This window comes from Ananas comosus, linkage group 16, assembly GCF_001540865.1.
Source record: "Ananas comosus cultivar F153 linkage group 16, ASM154086v1, whole genome shotgun sequence".
NCBI classification, from domain to species: domain Eukaryota; kingdom Viridiplantae; phylum Streptophyta; class Magnoliopsida; order Poales; family Bromeliaceae; genus Ananas; species Ananas comosus.
In genome coordinates, this window is record NC_033636.1 from 198,188 (window position 1) to 215,626 (window position 17,439).

General features: G+C 38.5%; 2 protein-coding genes across 4 annotated transcripts; both read left to right on the top strand.

The window, feature by feature from the left end:
• Positions 288-8,184, top strand: LOC109722505 (farnesyl pyrophosphate synthase-like). 3 transcript variants are annotated; one of them, XM_020250596.1, is made up of 13 exons: positions 288-470; positions 701-796; positions 2,111-2,135; positions 2,220-2,335; positions 2,444-2,530; positions 4,808-4,924; positions 5,011-5,099; positions 5,322-5,373; positions 6,134-6,229; positions 6,329-6,373; positions 6,523-6,612; positions 6,699-6,770; positions 7,639-8,184. In XM_020250596.1, exons 1-13 carry the CDS (start codon positions 447-449, stop codon positions 7,765-7,767), a joined length of 1,038 nt encoding a protein of 345 aa, XP_020106185.1. In that variant the 5' UTR covers positions 288-446; the 3' UTR covers positions 7,768-8,184. The 3 variants fall into 3 exon arrangements, with proteins under 3 accessions (XP_020106185.1, XP_020106184.1, XP_020106186.1); XM_020250595.1 differs by lacking the exon at positions 288-470 and having other exon boundaries at positions 627-796; XM_020250597.1 differs by lacking the exon at positions 288-470 and having other exon boundaries at positions 688-796; positions 2,204-2,335.
• LOC109722550 (pentatricopeptide repeat-containing protein At5g40400) lies at positions 8,160-16,650 on the top strand. The gene is made up of 4 exons (XM_020250643.1): positions 8,160-8,177; positions 9,315-11,819; positions 13,309-13,648; positions 14,568-16,650. The coding sequence occupies exons 1-2, from the start codon at positions 8,160-8,162 to the stop codon at positions 10,734-10,736; spliced, it is 1,440 nt and encodes a 479-aa protein (XP_020106232.1). The 3' UTR covers positions 10,737-11,819; positions 13,309-13,648; positions 14,568-16,650.

The following is a 17,439-nucleotide window of genomic DNA, read 5'->3' on the forward strand; positions in this document are numbered from 1 at the left end:
GTCTCAAATCAAAAAAATTAAAAAATTGAATAATAAAATAAAAATTTTAAAAAATTGAATAATGAACTCAAAGCAGTATATAGTTTCGGTTGGTTTCTTTGCTCAACTCAAAATAGTCCATAGTTCAGATAAATTCGTGGTGATTTTACCTACAGAGAGACGCTTTTGACAATATATGAAAAGTGAGGGACCTCTGTGAAAATTACCCTTCCCCATCTCTTTCTCAACCTCTCACTCCCCCTCAGATCCCCCCCCTCTCTCTCTCTCTCTCTCTCTCTCTCTCTCCCCTCAGCTCCCGCTCCCTCACGTGATATAAATACTCCTATTCGCCCCTCGCTCGTCCTATTCTCGCTCTTATTCCCATCGTCGTCTTCGTCGAGCGCGCGGGAGAGAGAGAGAGAGAGAGAGAGAGAGAGAGGAGGGGGGGAGCGGCGAGGGTTTCGGCCATGGGGAGTGCGATCGACGTGAAGGCGACGTTCCGCNCCTCTCTCTCTCTCTCTCTCTCTCTCTCTCTCCCCTCAGCTCCCGCTCCCTCACGTGATATAAATACTCCTATTCGCCCCTCGCTCGTCCTAAGGTCGCTCTGATTCCGATCGACGTCTACATAGGGAGAGAGAGAGAGAGAGAGAGAGAGAGAGAGAGAGAGAGGAGGGGGGGAGCGGCGAGGGTTTCGGCCATGGGGAGTGCGATCGACGTGAAGGCGACGTTCCGCGACATCTACCACCGCCTCAAGGCGGAGCTCCTCGACGACCCCGCCTTCGACTTCACCGACGAGTCGCGCCAATGGATCGATCGGGTACGTGCGCGCATCCTCCCCCCGCATTGCCTCGATCTTCCATCGATTCGGCGTGATCTAGGGTTTCGGGATGGATCACTCCTCCGATTCCGAGATCTCTGTGTCTTTTGGCCAAATTTGAGGGGTTTTATGTAGATTCTGCGTTGCTAGATGTTCGATCTCCTTGCTGGGACAAGCATTTGCGTTGGTTGTGCAATTTTAGTGATCTGGTAGTAGATTGTGGTATAATGAATTGGATTCTCTTTAATTTACTACCCCGACAAAAAGAAAAGAAAAGGAAAAAGAGAAGGACGGATTAGATCCGGTTTGGAGGGAGGAGTGGTGGTTATTAAAGGGACAATGCTTTGTCTTGTTGCTATAAGTTTACAGTGCATTTTTAACTTCAGCTAAGTTGGTAGGTTGACAAATGCTGCTATCACCATTCAAAAGTTAGTCTTAGGTAGAATTTAGGGTTTTTTTTTTTTTTTTTTTTTTATTTGCTCAATAGAAACTGTCAAAGATTGGAACAAAGAATGTTTCTTTATTGCTGAATTTATAGTTTAAGAAAAGTTTCAGAAACCGATTAAATAGAAGCAGTGTAGTTTTTCGCCGATTAAACAGAAGCTGTGTAGTTCGAACAACTGAAGATTGTTTCATAAAGAATTGGGAACTTTTCAGCTGTCGCTTTTGTATCTTCTTTTGTGTATTGATGGTGCATTTGATCAAATGATGGGCTGTGGATCACATAGTAGCGAGTAGGCTTCTCTGAGAAAATTTGTGTTTCTATGTTTTTGCTCTGTTCTTTAGGTATAGGACTTCAATAACAAACTGTTCTGTTGCCACATTACTTGTATTAAAGCATAGCTAGAACTTTGACCAATTGAGAAGTTTAATGTGCTTGGCTGCAAAGTCTCTGGAACTTAAATGTGCTTATTCTCACTTAAAAGTACAAGACGGCCTACACTCATCTTATTGTATTAGGACTCTGAATTTCGTTTATGCATGTACTGGTCCTGCTGCTTGAATCCCTACATTTGAAACATAAAACTGACACTAATGATCAAAATTTGACTCATAATCTGTTTACTGGTTATGGCTAATAGCTCTGCTTCATTGACACTGCAGTTGTTTATTTGGATATAGTCTACCTACTGTCACTAAGCTGTCCAATTAGTGTGTATCAGAGGAGAAGGCATGCTCCTCATTTTTCTCGTGTTGTAGTTAACGTCATCTGGTTCCATAGCAGCATGAATGGCTTTTCAGATTTTTTTTTTTCTTTATTAATAATTACAGTTTGACCCTATTTAATGCTCTTATAACTTCATTTTGATACAGATGTTGGACTACAATGTGCCTGGAGGTTAGAGAATTCTCTATTTCTGAGGAAATGATGAAATGCATATGTTTAAGCAGTCCCTGACTTGACAGATATGACTACTGGTAGGGAAACTAAACCGTGGACTATCAGTGATTGATAGCTACAAGTTGTTAAAAGCCGGTGTTGAGGTCACTGAAGATGAAATCTTTCTTGGGTGTGCCCTTGGTTGGTGCATTGAATGGGTAAAAAGCACTTTCTTTCTTATGAAACTCTTCTTTAGAAAATACGATCTATTTTATAAAGTCATCCTCATGGTTCAATTCTTATCCCTTTACAACTGCAATTTGCAGCTTCAAGCATATTTCCTTGTACTTGATGATATTATGGACAATTCTCATACAAGACGTGGTCAGCTTTGTTGGTTTAGAGTTCCCAAGGTTAGTTTAGTAATTCCTCTCTTGTATATTATACTAAATATGAATTTTTCTTATTGCTAAATATGTAGGACATTAAAATACTTCAAATTTGATTGATCATCACTGTCATCATGGTCGTGTTTTTGCATAATCTTCAAACTTTGAATATCAGCTAAACTTGGAAACAACAAATCTTATGGCGATCTCATAGCAGCATTTTTCTATTATTTTCTCCCTGTGATCTTCAGTCAAATTGATTTTTCTGTTTGTTGGGTCTGTGCTTTCATTGATATCTTAGGGCATGTTCGGTTTGTGATTGGAACTGGAGATAGGAGACAGATTCGGAATGTGCTTGAAAAGTAATGGGGATGAACAATTCCCTTAGTTTATTTGATTAGCAATTGGAACAGGGTAGGGAATGAGTAATTGCGATTTAACATGAGTCGAGATTAAAGATCACAGGATTTAGCAAATTCCACTTGACCTTGAGATGAAAGTTGGAATGTGATTCTCTCTGGCAAGCGGTTGGCATGGGAGATGATTGTCCCTGTCCCGTTCAAAGCGCAAAATTTCTTGACCAAGAATGCCACTAGATTGTACTCACAATCTAGGTCAAATGTAAAGCAATTTTGAAGACATGTAGTTTGTTGAAAGTAATGGGACTACTAGTTACTTATTTGATCTCATCATTTTATCGCTAGTTATCAGTATGGGAAAACTCAAAATTAGCTTGGCATGTCCAGATATTGAACTTCAAATTTGATTGAAACTTTAGGCAAATTATTGTTATTTTCCTTAATAATTTGAACAGCACTTACCTCAGTAATAGAAAGGACATTTGGGTAGTTGTTCATTTCTGTGGCCTTTTGTTCCATAAGTTTTCCTCCTTTCCCTTTTTCTTCGCACGGGGATAGGTGGTCCTATATATTTGCTGCAATTTTTCAGCAACTTTTAGCAGAATTTATATTATGCCCTTGCAGATTAAACTAGAATCTGTATAAGCAGAAATAAGATGAATGAAAGGATGGATAAGCTTCTGGAAGAGAATTCGAAGACAATGTATTCCTTATAGTGCCCAGCTGATCTGTTCTTGCTGAGCTTTAACCTTGCTGGTATTTTGTGGCTAAAATATGCGAAATATGTCTGTCTTCTGGTAGTTGTTGAGGTTATGCATGGAAAAATCATTGCAGATAGAACTTCACGCAGTGATAATAAGTTTTTAGCATCAAAATTCAATTTTTGACAGCATGTTTCTTGATAGATAAACTAAACTTCTATTGCTGTGATGTACTTAAGGCACTAGCTACATTACCAAGAAAACTAAGAGCTTCTAAATTTGAAAGAAAGTGATCATTGACTTTGTTTATTTTGTTTCTTCCACTATCATCTCTCTTAACTAATTCGCATCATTGACATGTTTGTGATAACAAATTGCAGTTGCTAAGAAATAAGGAGGAAGTGTGAGAAAACACACCTAGAGCCAAATGTTAGCCGAGGCCCGCACTTTGCGGGACCTCTCGGTCAAATACTGTGCTTTGTAACCTGTTATTTTTCTCGGTCGCTGGCGGCTTTTTCTTCTATTTTCTTGAAGCATATCCCCTATTTGTGAGCGTTTTTCTCTTCTTTCACTTTTTCTTTCTTTTCTAGAGGCCTGGCTGCCTCACCATGTAGCCTAATTCACTATCTAATTGAATGAAGCGGTAGCATGCTACTATTTCTCAGAAAAAAAGAAATAAGGAGGAAGTGCAAAATCCCATGTGTTCTGGCACGAGCAAAAAGTGTAGCACTTTGTCCTCTGGTTGTGGCAAACTGCTATGCTTTGAACAGCAGGGACATAAATGGAATCAGGCTAATGCTGCAGGGAAATATTTTGATGTTCTCCTAGAAATTATACTTATGTAGAAACTTGTGCAGACAGAACCTTAGCTCTCCAGCTAAATATTAGTAGTAGATATTCATGTTCCATCTCAAAATATGTGGAGAACACATTGTAAATACGAATAGAGGAAGTACGCAGATATTGCAACAGTGTTAGGTCTAGTATGGGCATGATATACATCTTACTGCCTTTGTTTGATAGATTGTAACCACAACTTGACACAGCACCAGTAAGGCACGTGTCAAACCTGACTGTGAGTATACTGGTTCTCTGGTTTGGGAATTGTGTGATTAGTTCGTCGCTAACTTAATTAGACGTGTCATTTGACTACACATATTGCTGAACAATTATGCGCTATTAACTATAATTCTATCATACTCTTGGAAGAAGTAACCAATTCATTTTATATTTTACCGTAGGTTGGTCTTATTGCCGTAAATGATGGGATTATACTTCGCAACCACATTCCTCGAATCCTTAAACAGCATTTCAAGGGAAAACCTTACTATGTAGATCTCCTTGATCTGTTCAATGAGGTACTTATCTTTTCACTTGTGTTTGTAATTGGTTTTTACTCCAGAATTTTCTACTTTATTGTAATTTCATATATTTTTTCTTCTAGGTTGAGTTCCAGACGGCATCCGGACAGATGCTAGATCTGATTACAACTCACGAAGGAGAAAAAGATCTATCAAAATACACACTGCCGGTGTATGTGAAAGGGCTAACATTTGATTGAACATTTTAACAATGAACTAGTATAGTTGCTAAGACATAGGCGATGGAGTAATCATACGTCATTATTTGTTTTACAAGCGTCATTTGTCTTTTTTCATAACTTAGAGACATTTCGATTCTTTAACTTCTTTTGCTAGTGCTATGTCCTGCTGCAAAGCTATTGCTAATCATCAAGGTTACTGACATGTTGTGCAGTTACCGCCGGATTGTTCAATACAAAACAGCTTACTATTCGTTCTACCTTCCGGTAAGTTTGAGATGAATAAATAGTTCAGTGTGCTGCTGTTGATATAACTGTTCGCATATATTTAATTTTGTTCCCATCATAGAGCTGCTATTTGCATATATTTAATTTTGTTCCCATCATAGAGCTGCTATTCTTTATTCTGATTTTTAATTTTCTTGCCTTGCAAAATAAATTTTTTTTAATATTTATCCATTTTTGTTTATGTTGTGGACCGTGCAGTAACTTTAAGCAGCCAGGCAAGTAAGTTTTAGCTGCTGTTATGCCTATTTGTTCGGAAATGAGTGCGTCACATAATTTTCATAGATATTTATGTCCATTTTTTAAGGGATAATCATGAAAGAATGCACGACATGATCTAGCCCTTCTCAGAGATATTTGAGTCACCGACTTAAGATGATATACTGCTATTACCTTTTATCTTACATAGTGAAAATCAACTTCATGATGCTTAGATGCTTGCTTGTGGAAAACTTGATTGTATTGTAACCTTACTTTGGAAATTTAATTTGTTTGTTACTTTCCCACCTCATGCCCTGACCTCTCACTAGTACTACTACTAATGTATAAAAAGAAGAAAATGAACTAAGAAACTTGTGAAACTTGAATACTAATGATAATATTTCTACCGGATCTATCTCCAGTGTGAACTACGCAGTGAACTATATTAATACAGCAATTGTTGTATTCGTTCCCTTCTACCGGTTGTATCAAGAAGAAGGTTACTTGGGACAACTAAATTACCTTATGTTATGTTGTGAAGGTTGCTTGTGCGCTGCTAATGTCTGGAGAAAATTTGGACAACTTTGTTGACGTCAAGAACATTCTTGTTGATATGGGAACATATTTTCAAGTTCAGGTGACTCTTGCATATATAATAACATCGGCAAATTGTTTCACTTTTAACTGCCATGTGCCTTGTTATTTTCTGTCATTGATGGTTGTGTTTTCCTTTCAGGACGATTTCCTAGATTGTTTTGGTGATCCTGAATTTATTGGTAAGGTTAGTCCATGTACCTCTTTGTTGTATATAGATGTCCCAGCAGATGTGAGAAGATAAGATTCTCTTTTCTAATTCTACTTGGGTGCTCCATATATGATCAAGGATTGTTCAAGTTATTGTACTTGATTTTTTTTTTTTTTGTGTTATAGATTGGAACTGATATTGAAGACTACAAGTGCTCTTGGCTAGTCGTGCAAGCTCTCGAGCGTGCTGATGAGAGCCAGAAGAAACTTTTGTCTGTAAGGCCTACCATCTTGCTCCTTTCTTTCTCAATGATGCAATGACATGGAAAGGGTAAAGGTGTAACATTCATGCTAATCTTCAGGAGAATTATGGAAAGGCAGATTCAAAATGCGTTGCAAAAGTGAAGGCTCTGTATAAGGATCTCAATCTTGAGGTTTGAACTGAGGATATACCCCTCTTTATTTAGTTTCTTGATAATAATTGAAAATTTCCTCTTAGTTTTTTTCATAATTTTTGTCAAGATTAACAAATACAATCGATATTCGCTCTCCTACTTTAACCATGGTTGAATCTACAAATGGCCATAATGTATTATCTTCGTTCCTCTACTGTTTTCACTTCCCTTTTCCAACATTTAAGACACCTAAACCGTAGACGTTCCCCGACGTACTGGCTAGACCATACTAAGTTGGACTCTGGAACTTGTAATCTAAACCTTTATGGCATTCTTCATCTCTCAAACAACCACAAAGCATCTATCTGATAACCCACATCTGAAAGTTACTTGTTTAGCACCTTTTCCCTACTTCAAAACAATTTCGATTGACCCTCAACTCTTGTTGGTCTTTCTTGGTGCAATAATGAACATTTTATAGAGTATACCAGGTGAAATCAACAACTATTTAGGACTCCTAATGTTGTAACAGAATCCTCCCTCTCCCATTTGTGGATCTGTAGTACGTCTATCAACTCTGTCTAGTCTTTCATTGGATATGCCAGGTGGTCTATCTTTTTATGCTATTTGATAGTAGTAACAAACTCTTTTACGGAATCATTATTTTTCTCACGAGAATTGGACCATGTATTTAAAAACTGGTTTCAAAGCAATGTTATCTGGTTGTTCTCCTGCTCGATTACGTAAATCTGAAATCTGAATAACATGTTCTTACATCTTGTCATTTAAAATGTAAACTCACTCACATCCTTTTCGCAAATCTCATGAAACAAGAATAGTATCTGATTATCTAATCATGATATACTTCTCTGCTTGTTTCTCTTTTTAACTTTTTTTTAATCTCCAGGGTGTATTTGCGGACTACGAGAGCAAGAGCTATGAAAAGCTAATCTCGTCGATCGAAGCCCAGCCGAGCAAAGCCGTGCAGGACGTGCTGAAGTCCTTCTTGCATAAGATCTACAAGAGGCAGAAGTAGAAGCTCCATCGAAAATCGACAACCGGTCGGGAAGTGCTCGTCATTGTTTCTCTTCATCCATCAATCCTATTTCGCCTGCTGCTATTTATGTCTGCATGCATGCACCCTATTTCTTTCACGCAGTATCGAACTACTCGATGTTTCTTTGGGATTTTTCTCTAATTTAGTCCCCCTTATGATTAGAGTACACTTCTTATGTTTCTCTAGGTTTGGGTTTCAGTTTATATGATTTGAATTCAAAAGTTGGATCTAGCCTGAATAAGAATCAGATGGGTTATAAGAGCCGGATTTGGATCCAGCGTTGATTCAATGGGACTGAATATATAATTTTAGAAGCATCTTTTTTTTTAGTAACTTACGCTTTTAGAGACGTATAATTATTTCACGTTAACATGGTATCAAAGCATGAGGTTTTAAGTTTTGGGTTGAACAATCAGCTTCTCATTGTTGTTAAGAATTAGTTTTATTTGTGTGTTTCCTTTGCTAAATGTAACAATCAAGTTTCTTTATTACGATTATTTTTTTTTCGCCTGTGAAAATCAAATGCTTGTCCATGTCGCTATTTAAGGTTGCATCATTCTGCATTTAGTTTGATCCATCTAACTAATAATAGAAAACAGAGGAGTGGCTTCTATCTCTGATTCATCGCAAGCTAACCATGATGCATCATCCCATCACATGAAAATCCTGTTTTAATAAAAAAGGCTAGGTCGTAGAAAGTTTCTTTTGATATATATATATATGGAAAGCTAGAATTCTTCTCTAGGAGTATCTGAATGAATGTTTGTCTCCGTCTGGTATGCGACGATGGAATATCTGAATGAATGACTGGTGTTTTAAATTTTGATCTAGATTAGTTTGAACTTTTTAGATTTTTAACTTTTATAATCTTTTGATATTGTTTATCTAGAATTCGGTCTTAAAATTGACTATTTATAATGGCTAACATAGGGTGAATTGGCCACCACTTTTTTATTAGGTAAATGATGTCAACAAAATTTCCGAAATTTTGAGTTTTAGGAGGGTCGAACAGGCCAGATTAAAATATGAGGACCAAATTGTCGGTATGTTAAAAGTTAAGGGCCAAAGGTGCAATTTATCCAGTAAACGACTCATTCTTGTTTGTGTGATTGTATCTCTCTTCCTTTCATTCGTTCATCAGCAAAAGATGGTGGTGATCCATCCATGCACCGAAAATTCTACAGGACCTTCTCCTCCTCTTCGTCTCCTCTCCTCTCCTCCTCCCTCCTCCTCCACCAAACCCTAATCCAAAGCCCTCACCATCTCCCCCCATCACCATCTCTCCCCTCTCTCTCCCCCCTCTCCCCAACCCGCCGCTCCACCGTCGACCTCATCGTCTCCGCCCTCCGCCATTGCCCCCACCTCCCCCTCTCCACCCGTCGCGAATCCACCTCCTCCCTTCCTCGGCCCCCGCGAGGTCGCCCTCGTCCTCCTCCGCTCCCAATCCCCTCCCCTCCCTCCTCTTCCTCCGCTGGCCCTCCCACCTCCCCCTCCCCCTCCCGCTCCACTTCTCCCCCCTCCTTCAGCCGCTCCTCCCGCCGCCGCACCGCCTTTACCTCCCTCCTCCGCTCCCAGCCGACGCCTTTGCCTCCCTCGCCGCCGCCGCCGCCGCCGCCGAGTGCAACTGGAGCCCCGCCGTCTTCGGCCTCCTCGTCAGGGTCCTCGCCCGATCGGGCCGCGTCGCCGATGCGCTCCGCGCGTGCTGCCGCGCGCTCCGGATCGGCCTCCCCCCCGACGCCGCCGCCTTCAATTGCCTCCTCTGCGCTCTCGTCAACGCGGGCCAGTTCGACCTCTCGTGGAAGCTCTATCGCCGCATGCGGAGCGCCGGGGTCGACCCGAATTCGTACACTTTCAATATCTTGATCCGTGCCCTGTGCCGGGGAGAGGGCGCGGAGAAGGCCGGGGAGTTCTTGGAGGAGTGGGAATCCGATGGGTTCGATCCCGATATCGTGACCTACAATACCTTGCTCGATGGGTATTGCAGGAGAGGGAGATTGGGCGACGCGCTCTACCTGTTCGACGTAATGTTCCGCAGAGGGGTCGAGCCCGACTTGGTTTCCTACACTGTTCTGGTGAATGGGTTGTGTAGAGATGGGCGCGTGGCGGAAGCACGCCGGCTGTTCAATCGAATGCTTCAGAGAGGCCTCAGCCCGGACGGCCTCGCCTACCGGGCTCTTATAGCTGGGTATTGCAAGAAAGGCAGGATGAGGGAGGCGAGGGCTCTGCTTAATGAGATGATTTCGAGCAGGTTGGTGCCCGATAGCATTACCTGCGGGGTGGTCGTCGAAGGACATGTGAAGTGTGGGAAGTTGCTTTCTTGCTTGAATCTGGTCGTGCAACTTCGGAAATATGGGATTGTCATTTCTTTGGATAGCTACGAGAAACTAGTCAGTGCACTGTGTGCGGAGGACCGGCCGAATGCGGCGAGGAACCTACTGAATTGGATGCTGCAAGATGGGTATAGTCCGAATTTGAAGATATATAATTTGATCGTCGATTGCTTTTGTAAATGTGATTGTGTGCAAGAGGTACTTGAATTGAAGGATGAGATGGTTGGGAGAGATATCCGGCCTAATTTGGAGACTTATCGGATACTTATTAGTTGTCTCTGTAGGCTAGGCAAGAGTTCTGAGGGCGAGATCTTAATGGCAGAGATGATCGATTCAGGTCTCATGCCTGACTCTCTTATTTGTAGTGCCCTGGTTCATTGCTGTTGTCGGCGAAGAGAATTTGGTAAGGCAGAATCACTCCTGACGTATTTTTCTCAGGAACTTGTGATTTATGACAATGAGAGTTACAATGCTCTAATGAGGGCATACTGTGAGGAGAATGACATGGCTGAGTCTCTAGAGCTGCAGGATAGGTTACTTACGTTGGGTTTTGTTCCGAGTAGCGAGACATGCAAGTCTATGATCTATACGCTCTCCAGAAATGAAATTCATGGCTAGCAGGAAAAGTAAACTGTGTTGACATTAACCATCTTCTTCAAGGGGTGACACGACTGATATTCCTGTAAAGGAGATCTGGTATTAAAGTGTCAGGTCAGCATTCTGTTTGATCTGCCAGAGCGGGTCGTTCAGAGGCTATTTTCAGGTTATGGAGGATACGGAAGCTTTCTTTGTCATATATTATTAGAAACAGGGGATATGATTTTTTTTTTTAAATACTTATTTACTTAGCTGCGAGGTAACTAAGCATTTTAGACCATGATCAATTGTCCATTATAGTCATTTTCCTGAAGTTGGATCTTTGCTCAGAGCCTTATTATGATCATACATTGTTGTGCATCACATAAGCTGTATATCATATGTCGAATGGGTCTTCAATGACTCATCTCAAGTTAAATTTTGGCCTTTTTTCTCCATATGGAATTTACAAATTCTGTAGTTTGGCTGAATATGTTGTCGGAAATAGGATAGGCTGTTGGGGCGGCAGACGAGGGGGTGCCATGTCAAATATTTATTGGATTTCTAAGTGTTTTGGCAGTAAATATGGTGGGTAGCTCTGATGACGGAGATGGTCAAATCTGTCCTCAATCCTCTCTATGTTGTATATTCTGCCTTAGTCAGCGAGCTGGAGCTTCAGTTAAGTGAAAAGCTTCAGTGTTTCAGAAATTTGTGATTGCATGTGAAAGTCGCAATGATCATAATCGGTCATACTGCAAGAATTGTGAGGTGGCTGAGATTCTACATAGTTTCATGATATTGATCCAAACATGGAGTCTTGCAGGCCGCTGATCTATGGACTGTTTAGAAGTAAAATATGTTTTTAATAGATGAATTTGGAAGCTCAGTTCTTAGGAGAGGATAAAAATTTGATACTCCTAACAATTATTTGGATCTTACAAATGCCTGAAGATGATTCTACTTCATTTAGAAGGATAGATGGTGCAGAGGACATCACTCTGATTTTATGATGGTGGAACTGCTTCAAGTATTTTGCAAAATGGAACTTTATTATGCTTCTCACATCCCTGCGCTTCCAATAGTTGTGTATAAGTTGCCGAAGCCGTATCTAATTTCTTGCCCAAGGTTAGCATTCAGCTCCTGTTTGTACAGAAGAATATATGCAGGCCTTGTTCTCATTCGTTCTTTTCTGATAGAAGTATGTAAGATTTTGTTGAAAATAAATTATAAAAACACCGTTCCCTAGTAGCCCAAGCTTTTGGAGAACAATGATTGTTTCACATTTTTTTATATGATACTGAACTAGAAGGTCCAGAGTTCGAATTCCGGCAGGCTTGTAGTCTCATTTAATTTTCTCTCATTTAATTCAAGCCCATGTCTTAGGCCTATTAAAAAGCGTCAAGCCCAGACGTAAGGGCGAATGTTGATGATAAAATAAAAAAATTATGTTCTTTGGTAGATTAAGCTTTTGGAGAACAATGATTATTTTATATTATTTAACTGATCTTATTGCTGAAATGATAGTAAACTGGTCATCATTTTCTGTAGAATGTGTCCCTAAGTAAGTTCTCAACTAAATGACTAGTGTATGGAACCTATTATTGCCGGTCCCTAATTTTCATTACTGCTCAGATAAAATATCGTAAAGATTCATCAAGAACATTAAATCATCCACATATTATGCTAATTAATTCTGCAAGTGCCTTTGACAATTTTATATTAGGTAGTGGTTACTGTGTTATGAAAATTATAGACTATCCATTAAAAAGGAATGGTAGGATAGGCTTTGCGAAATTGGATCGATGCACTTGAAATTGTACAAAGAAAATTATAAAATGTTAAATATGGTTTGATTGCTCATGATCCAGTAGTGCCCAGTCGTTGGCTGTTACAGCTGCATGCTTGGTCAAAGTCAATTTTAAGTCTATCTTAACATTGTGTTTTGTTGACTCTACTTAAGCTTTTATTAGTCTAATGTAAGCCTTTCGCTCAATTTTTGTGTGAGATAGGAGTTCCAGTCACATATCTTTTAAAGAGTTTCCAACAAATCTTCTGGCATATTATTGGTCGACCATGAGAAGTAGATGGTTGTACAATGTACACCATTACCTTGCCAAGGAACTTAATAACTAGTAATGTTCTCATTTTGTTTACATATACACATTTTGTTTTTCTTTTATTTTTTCACTTTTCATAGTATTTTTAGTATGCTAATCTTATATATCTGATATATGAAGCAGGTAGCATGCTACCTTTCTCTCGAAAAAAAATCTTATATATCTGATAAAATCGAGTAGTATTATGTATTCTCACATATCTTTAGCTTGTAGAATTGCTACGTAGTGTTATGCGGCAAGTGGGTTTTGCAGACTCTTTTCTGCTGGACAATGAGATTACATTAGAGCGACGACCATAGTTGATTGTATTTCTTTCCTTTTGTAAAAGACAAGCACACTGAAGTCAGACTGGGAAATAACTAAAGAAGAACATAGGCAGTGAAATTTCTCAAACTGATCCGTGACTTTATTGGCTTCATGATGAACATATTGGACAATAAAAGACTAAACAAGGAAAGAAAAAGATAAACTAATGTTCATGCGTTTGTAATCTGCAGAATTTGCCTCGTGTGCTCTTTGTGCTAGTGATAAGATAACTGGAATCTATTTCCATCTGTATGGCTGCATCCTACTATAAGTGTTGGTGCTTCACAGCCACTGAAGTTGTTCTGCGAAGTAATTGTCTCATTTTCTAAGGCAACGGAACGCATCAAAACCCCAGGCAACCGTAATTGCCAAAAAGTAACCTCTCGGCACTGTTTTGTAAGGCAAAGCCCGTGCGGCGCTGGAGCCATTTGCCGGCCTGTGAGACTCTTCAGTCAGAATCAAGTGAAATCTATGATGTCGAGGCAGGAGTCCTAGTTGCTGTACTGCAATTTGCGATATCTTGGAGCTAAGGTATGTAGGAGCAATGCACCTTCATGAATTTCTTAAGAAGTTCTGCTTTCTACACTAGAAGCATAGTAATATTTCCTTTTTTTTAAAATAAGTTGGTATTGGATATTTTCCCCTCTATGTCATTGATGAATGGCTTTAGATCCAGGTAAATGTGGTATTCTTTTTGTCGCGACATGAAAACCATGATATCAGCAAACATCTTATTACTTCTTAGTGAAGCATGATGTGCTTGCACTTGTCCATGATGATATCAGCAAGCATGAAAAATTACTATGGTTTCAGACTACAGAGAAACCCGCTTCATTGGGAAAATGCTTCAAAGGTTTATTAAGCCTTCTCTATTTATATTCTACGAACGATGAAGTGTGTAGTTGTAGTTTCTCAAGCTGATTTGAGTTATATTACTTGATCCTTATTTTTGTCCTAATTGTATTTTCTAGACGCGAAACCTTATTTGTCTTGCGGATTCGATAGTCTACATGTTGCTTTCTAATGGTTGTACCAGTTTAGATATACAGTATTAATACAAATTCATGAAATTCATGAATTTAACTGATTGTTCATAATTGATGATCTTTTTTAAACTTTTTTTTTTTCCTTTCCTCCTTTGAAACTGATAAGAGATAAGATAATTATCTCAAATAGTTTACTTTTGTTCGTTATAATAGTACAACCATCAAATAGTAAATCCTAAGCATCCAAGGAATAAAAAGTAGATAGCAAATACTATTATGCTACTATTAGTAGTATTTTAGGTTCTCTCTCTCTCTCTCTCTCTCTCTCTCTCTCTCTCTCTCTATATATATATATATATATATATATACATACTCTTTTCCGTTATTTTCTCTCTCATAATATGCATTGCTCTGTAGTATTCAGGTCTTTTGTTGCATAATCAGAGATTGCTGCCTTTCTTTAGTTGCAGGATAGCTGACCACCAGCATCTGTATCTTGTTTTCTTGCACTCCTCACCAAGCTGCAACTGGCCTGTTTTGCTTTGCCACAGTTCAATTGCCTAGTCTTGGAAACTCTTGGAGGTACAGTTATTATCACTTGGTACAGAGATAGTCACTCATACAAGATAAACTGAATAGTAGGGTAAGGCACTATTCGGTTCAAACCAAATTATTGAACCGAACCGTCTCGTTTCGGTCGTTAATGTGTGATTCGGTTCAGTTCGGTTTTACAAATTGAAAACCGGAAAAACCCACTAATCTGAATTAACCTAAATTATAAAATTACTGTATAAGAGTCTTAAAACTAAAAAAGAAAATATGTATTGGTTCGTTCGGTTTTGCGTATGGATCCTATTGTAGCAAGTCCCTAGCTATGGAGAAGTTTTTAAAAAAGTAGATGGTAATCATTGTTATATTTAGACTAAAGATTCTGAACATAAAATTAATTATGATTATATGTTAGTTTTTAGTAGTTTTAAAAGATTTAAACTGGACAAAAATATTTTACTGAAACCAAATAAACCGAACCAAACTGACCTATACTCACATCTATGAATACCGTAATGGTCTGGGACGAGTACAAAGTTTTGCCATGCCGAGTAAAACCGCTACGGAAGAGAAGTACATAAATCGGCGCGGTTAATTGAATCACAATCATCCCTGCTTGGAGTGGATATATATTTATATAGTTTTTGAAACTATGTTTTTACAAATGTTGTCCTTGGATTCCAAATAAACTGCAGGAATAAAGAATTGCTGAAACAATGCGAGGAAACAAATGTAATTGAGAGTGCTTAACTCACCCTTCCTCAACAAGTTTCAATCGAAGGCTAAATGTGAACCATTTATAGAGTGATAAACAATTTAGATTGAACCGTCAATCTATGTTATTGATTAGTCGGTTTTATATATTTCTTTTCTTTTTTAATTTTGTTTGAATAGAAAACTCTGCCTTGGCTAGTATTTATCAAATATCGTATGATTGATTTAAGTGGGTAGAAGCACTGCAATTGCTTGATCATCACCTGAACTTCGGTTAACTTAGATTTATTCGTTTCATTTGGTTCTCGATTTGTTAAGAATTGAATCGAGCCTCTAACAAAACAGTGTCTAATCAATCGAAATGAGTCGGTTCAGTTCGGTAATTCGAGTTGGATCTGATGGTTCTTAACTCATTCAGTAACCATTAACCAGAGTTGCTCTTTCTTTTACCCACCTTTTGAAAGAGAGAACAGTGAATGGTAACAACATTAGTGAGTTTACTCCTGGTCCTTTTTTGCACTTGTCCCCCGCAAAACAAATTTATCTTGCAAATGATCCTATCAAATTCGTAAATATAGAAATGGCTCTGTATTGTACATGTAGGCGCCACGTGAAATATTTCAAGTGATACGGTGATTCATTCGCCGTGTTTAGTTAAATAATATAGTATATTGTTAAAAGTAAATTTTTAACTCTTCATACATTATTCCAAACAAGGCGAATGAACTGCCGTTTTTTAAATCTATTGAATGAATCGCCACTGTGTTTACTTAAAATATATTTTTCTTATCCCACGTGGCGTCTACGTGTACAAATGAAGGATCATTTCTGCTGCATTTATAATTTTGATAGAATTTTTATAAAATAAAATTAAATGCAAAAAAGAGTTCTTTTATATGGGGGCTACATAAATAAATTACCATAAATTATGGTGCTATGGTGTATGAACAGAGCTTGCCCCTCTTTTTGTTTGGGTTGTCATCAAATGGAGACACAAAACAAAGTTAAAGATAGAGAGACCAGACAAAAAGGAAACAAGCCACTGAGGTATTAAAGAAGCTTCTTTTGCATACTTTTTCATGTCCCTAGTGAATTTTTTTGCTTTTGTAGGCCTGCCTAATTGGGCATGTAAAACAAAAATTGATCATCAGCTTAGATAAACAGTCATTATTGCCTTTTTTTTTATATATATATATTTTTCCCTCTTCTTTATAAGCAACTCGGATCTTTGGGTCCTGTACTGTAACGAGGGTGTAAAATACATTTCTAGATCGTTTCCTATCAGATCAGTTTTTTAGTTAACATGATATCATAGCCAAGTATGTAATCATCATCTTAAAATAGTTATTCGTTTGATCCGGTGCAGATCTCAAGAGAACTTGTATTGATATACGATACATGGACCGCGGATTCCAAATAGATGAATCCAAGAGATCTGTACAGAAACAGCAATGTTAAGATGTTCATGCGATTACAAATAAAACCACTTATTCTGATGTGAAAATACTGAGTAATATTTGATCAAAAATGTGCCTTGTGTATCCTAGGGTGATCATAGCTTTCACAGTGCTGAATTGCACCGTTGGTCGTCAAACTATGAGTCGTCTGATACTTTAGTTCTTGAATTCTAGATTGTTGCAATTAAGTCCCGATGTGCAATTTAGTTAACTAAATAGTAATATTTCGTTGAATGTTGACAGTGATATAGCAGTATTATGGTTGATGGCGTGGAAATATTACTTTGACATCGGCGATACATCATCATTCAGCCGACAAAATTGCATTGTAAAACTTGATCGTAATTATATAAAAAATTCGAGCTAGAAATTACAGTAAACTAAAAGTTTTCGAAGACGAAAGCGCCAGGCATCTTATAGTTTGAGAACCAAAAGTGCAAATTAGCCTAACTTTTGGGCATGCAAGCAACTTTCTTCACCAGTAAAAGTGCATCTACACAATACAATACAGTGAGGGTGGGGTTTTTTTTTTTTTTTAAAACCTTTATTCTTCTTCTCTCCTTACTCTTTCCCTCCACTAATTTGGACGGTGGGATTGGGCCCAAATTTTTTTAAT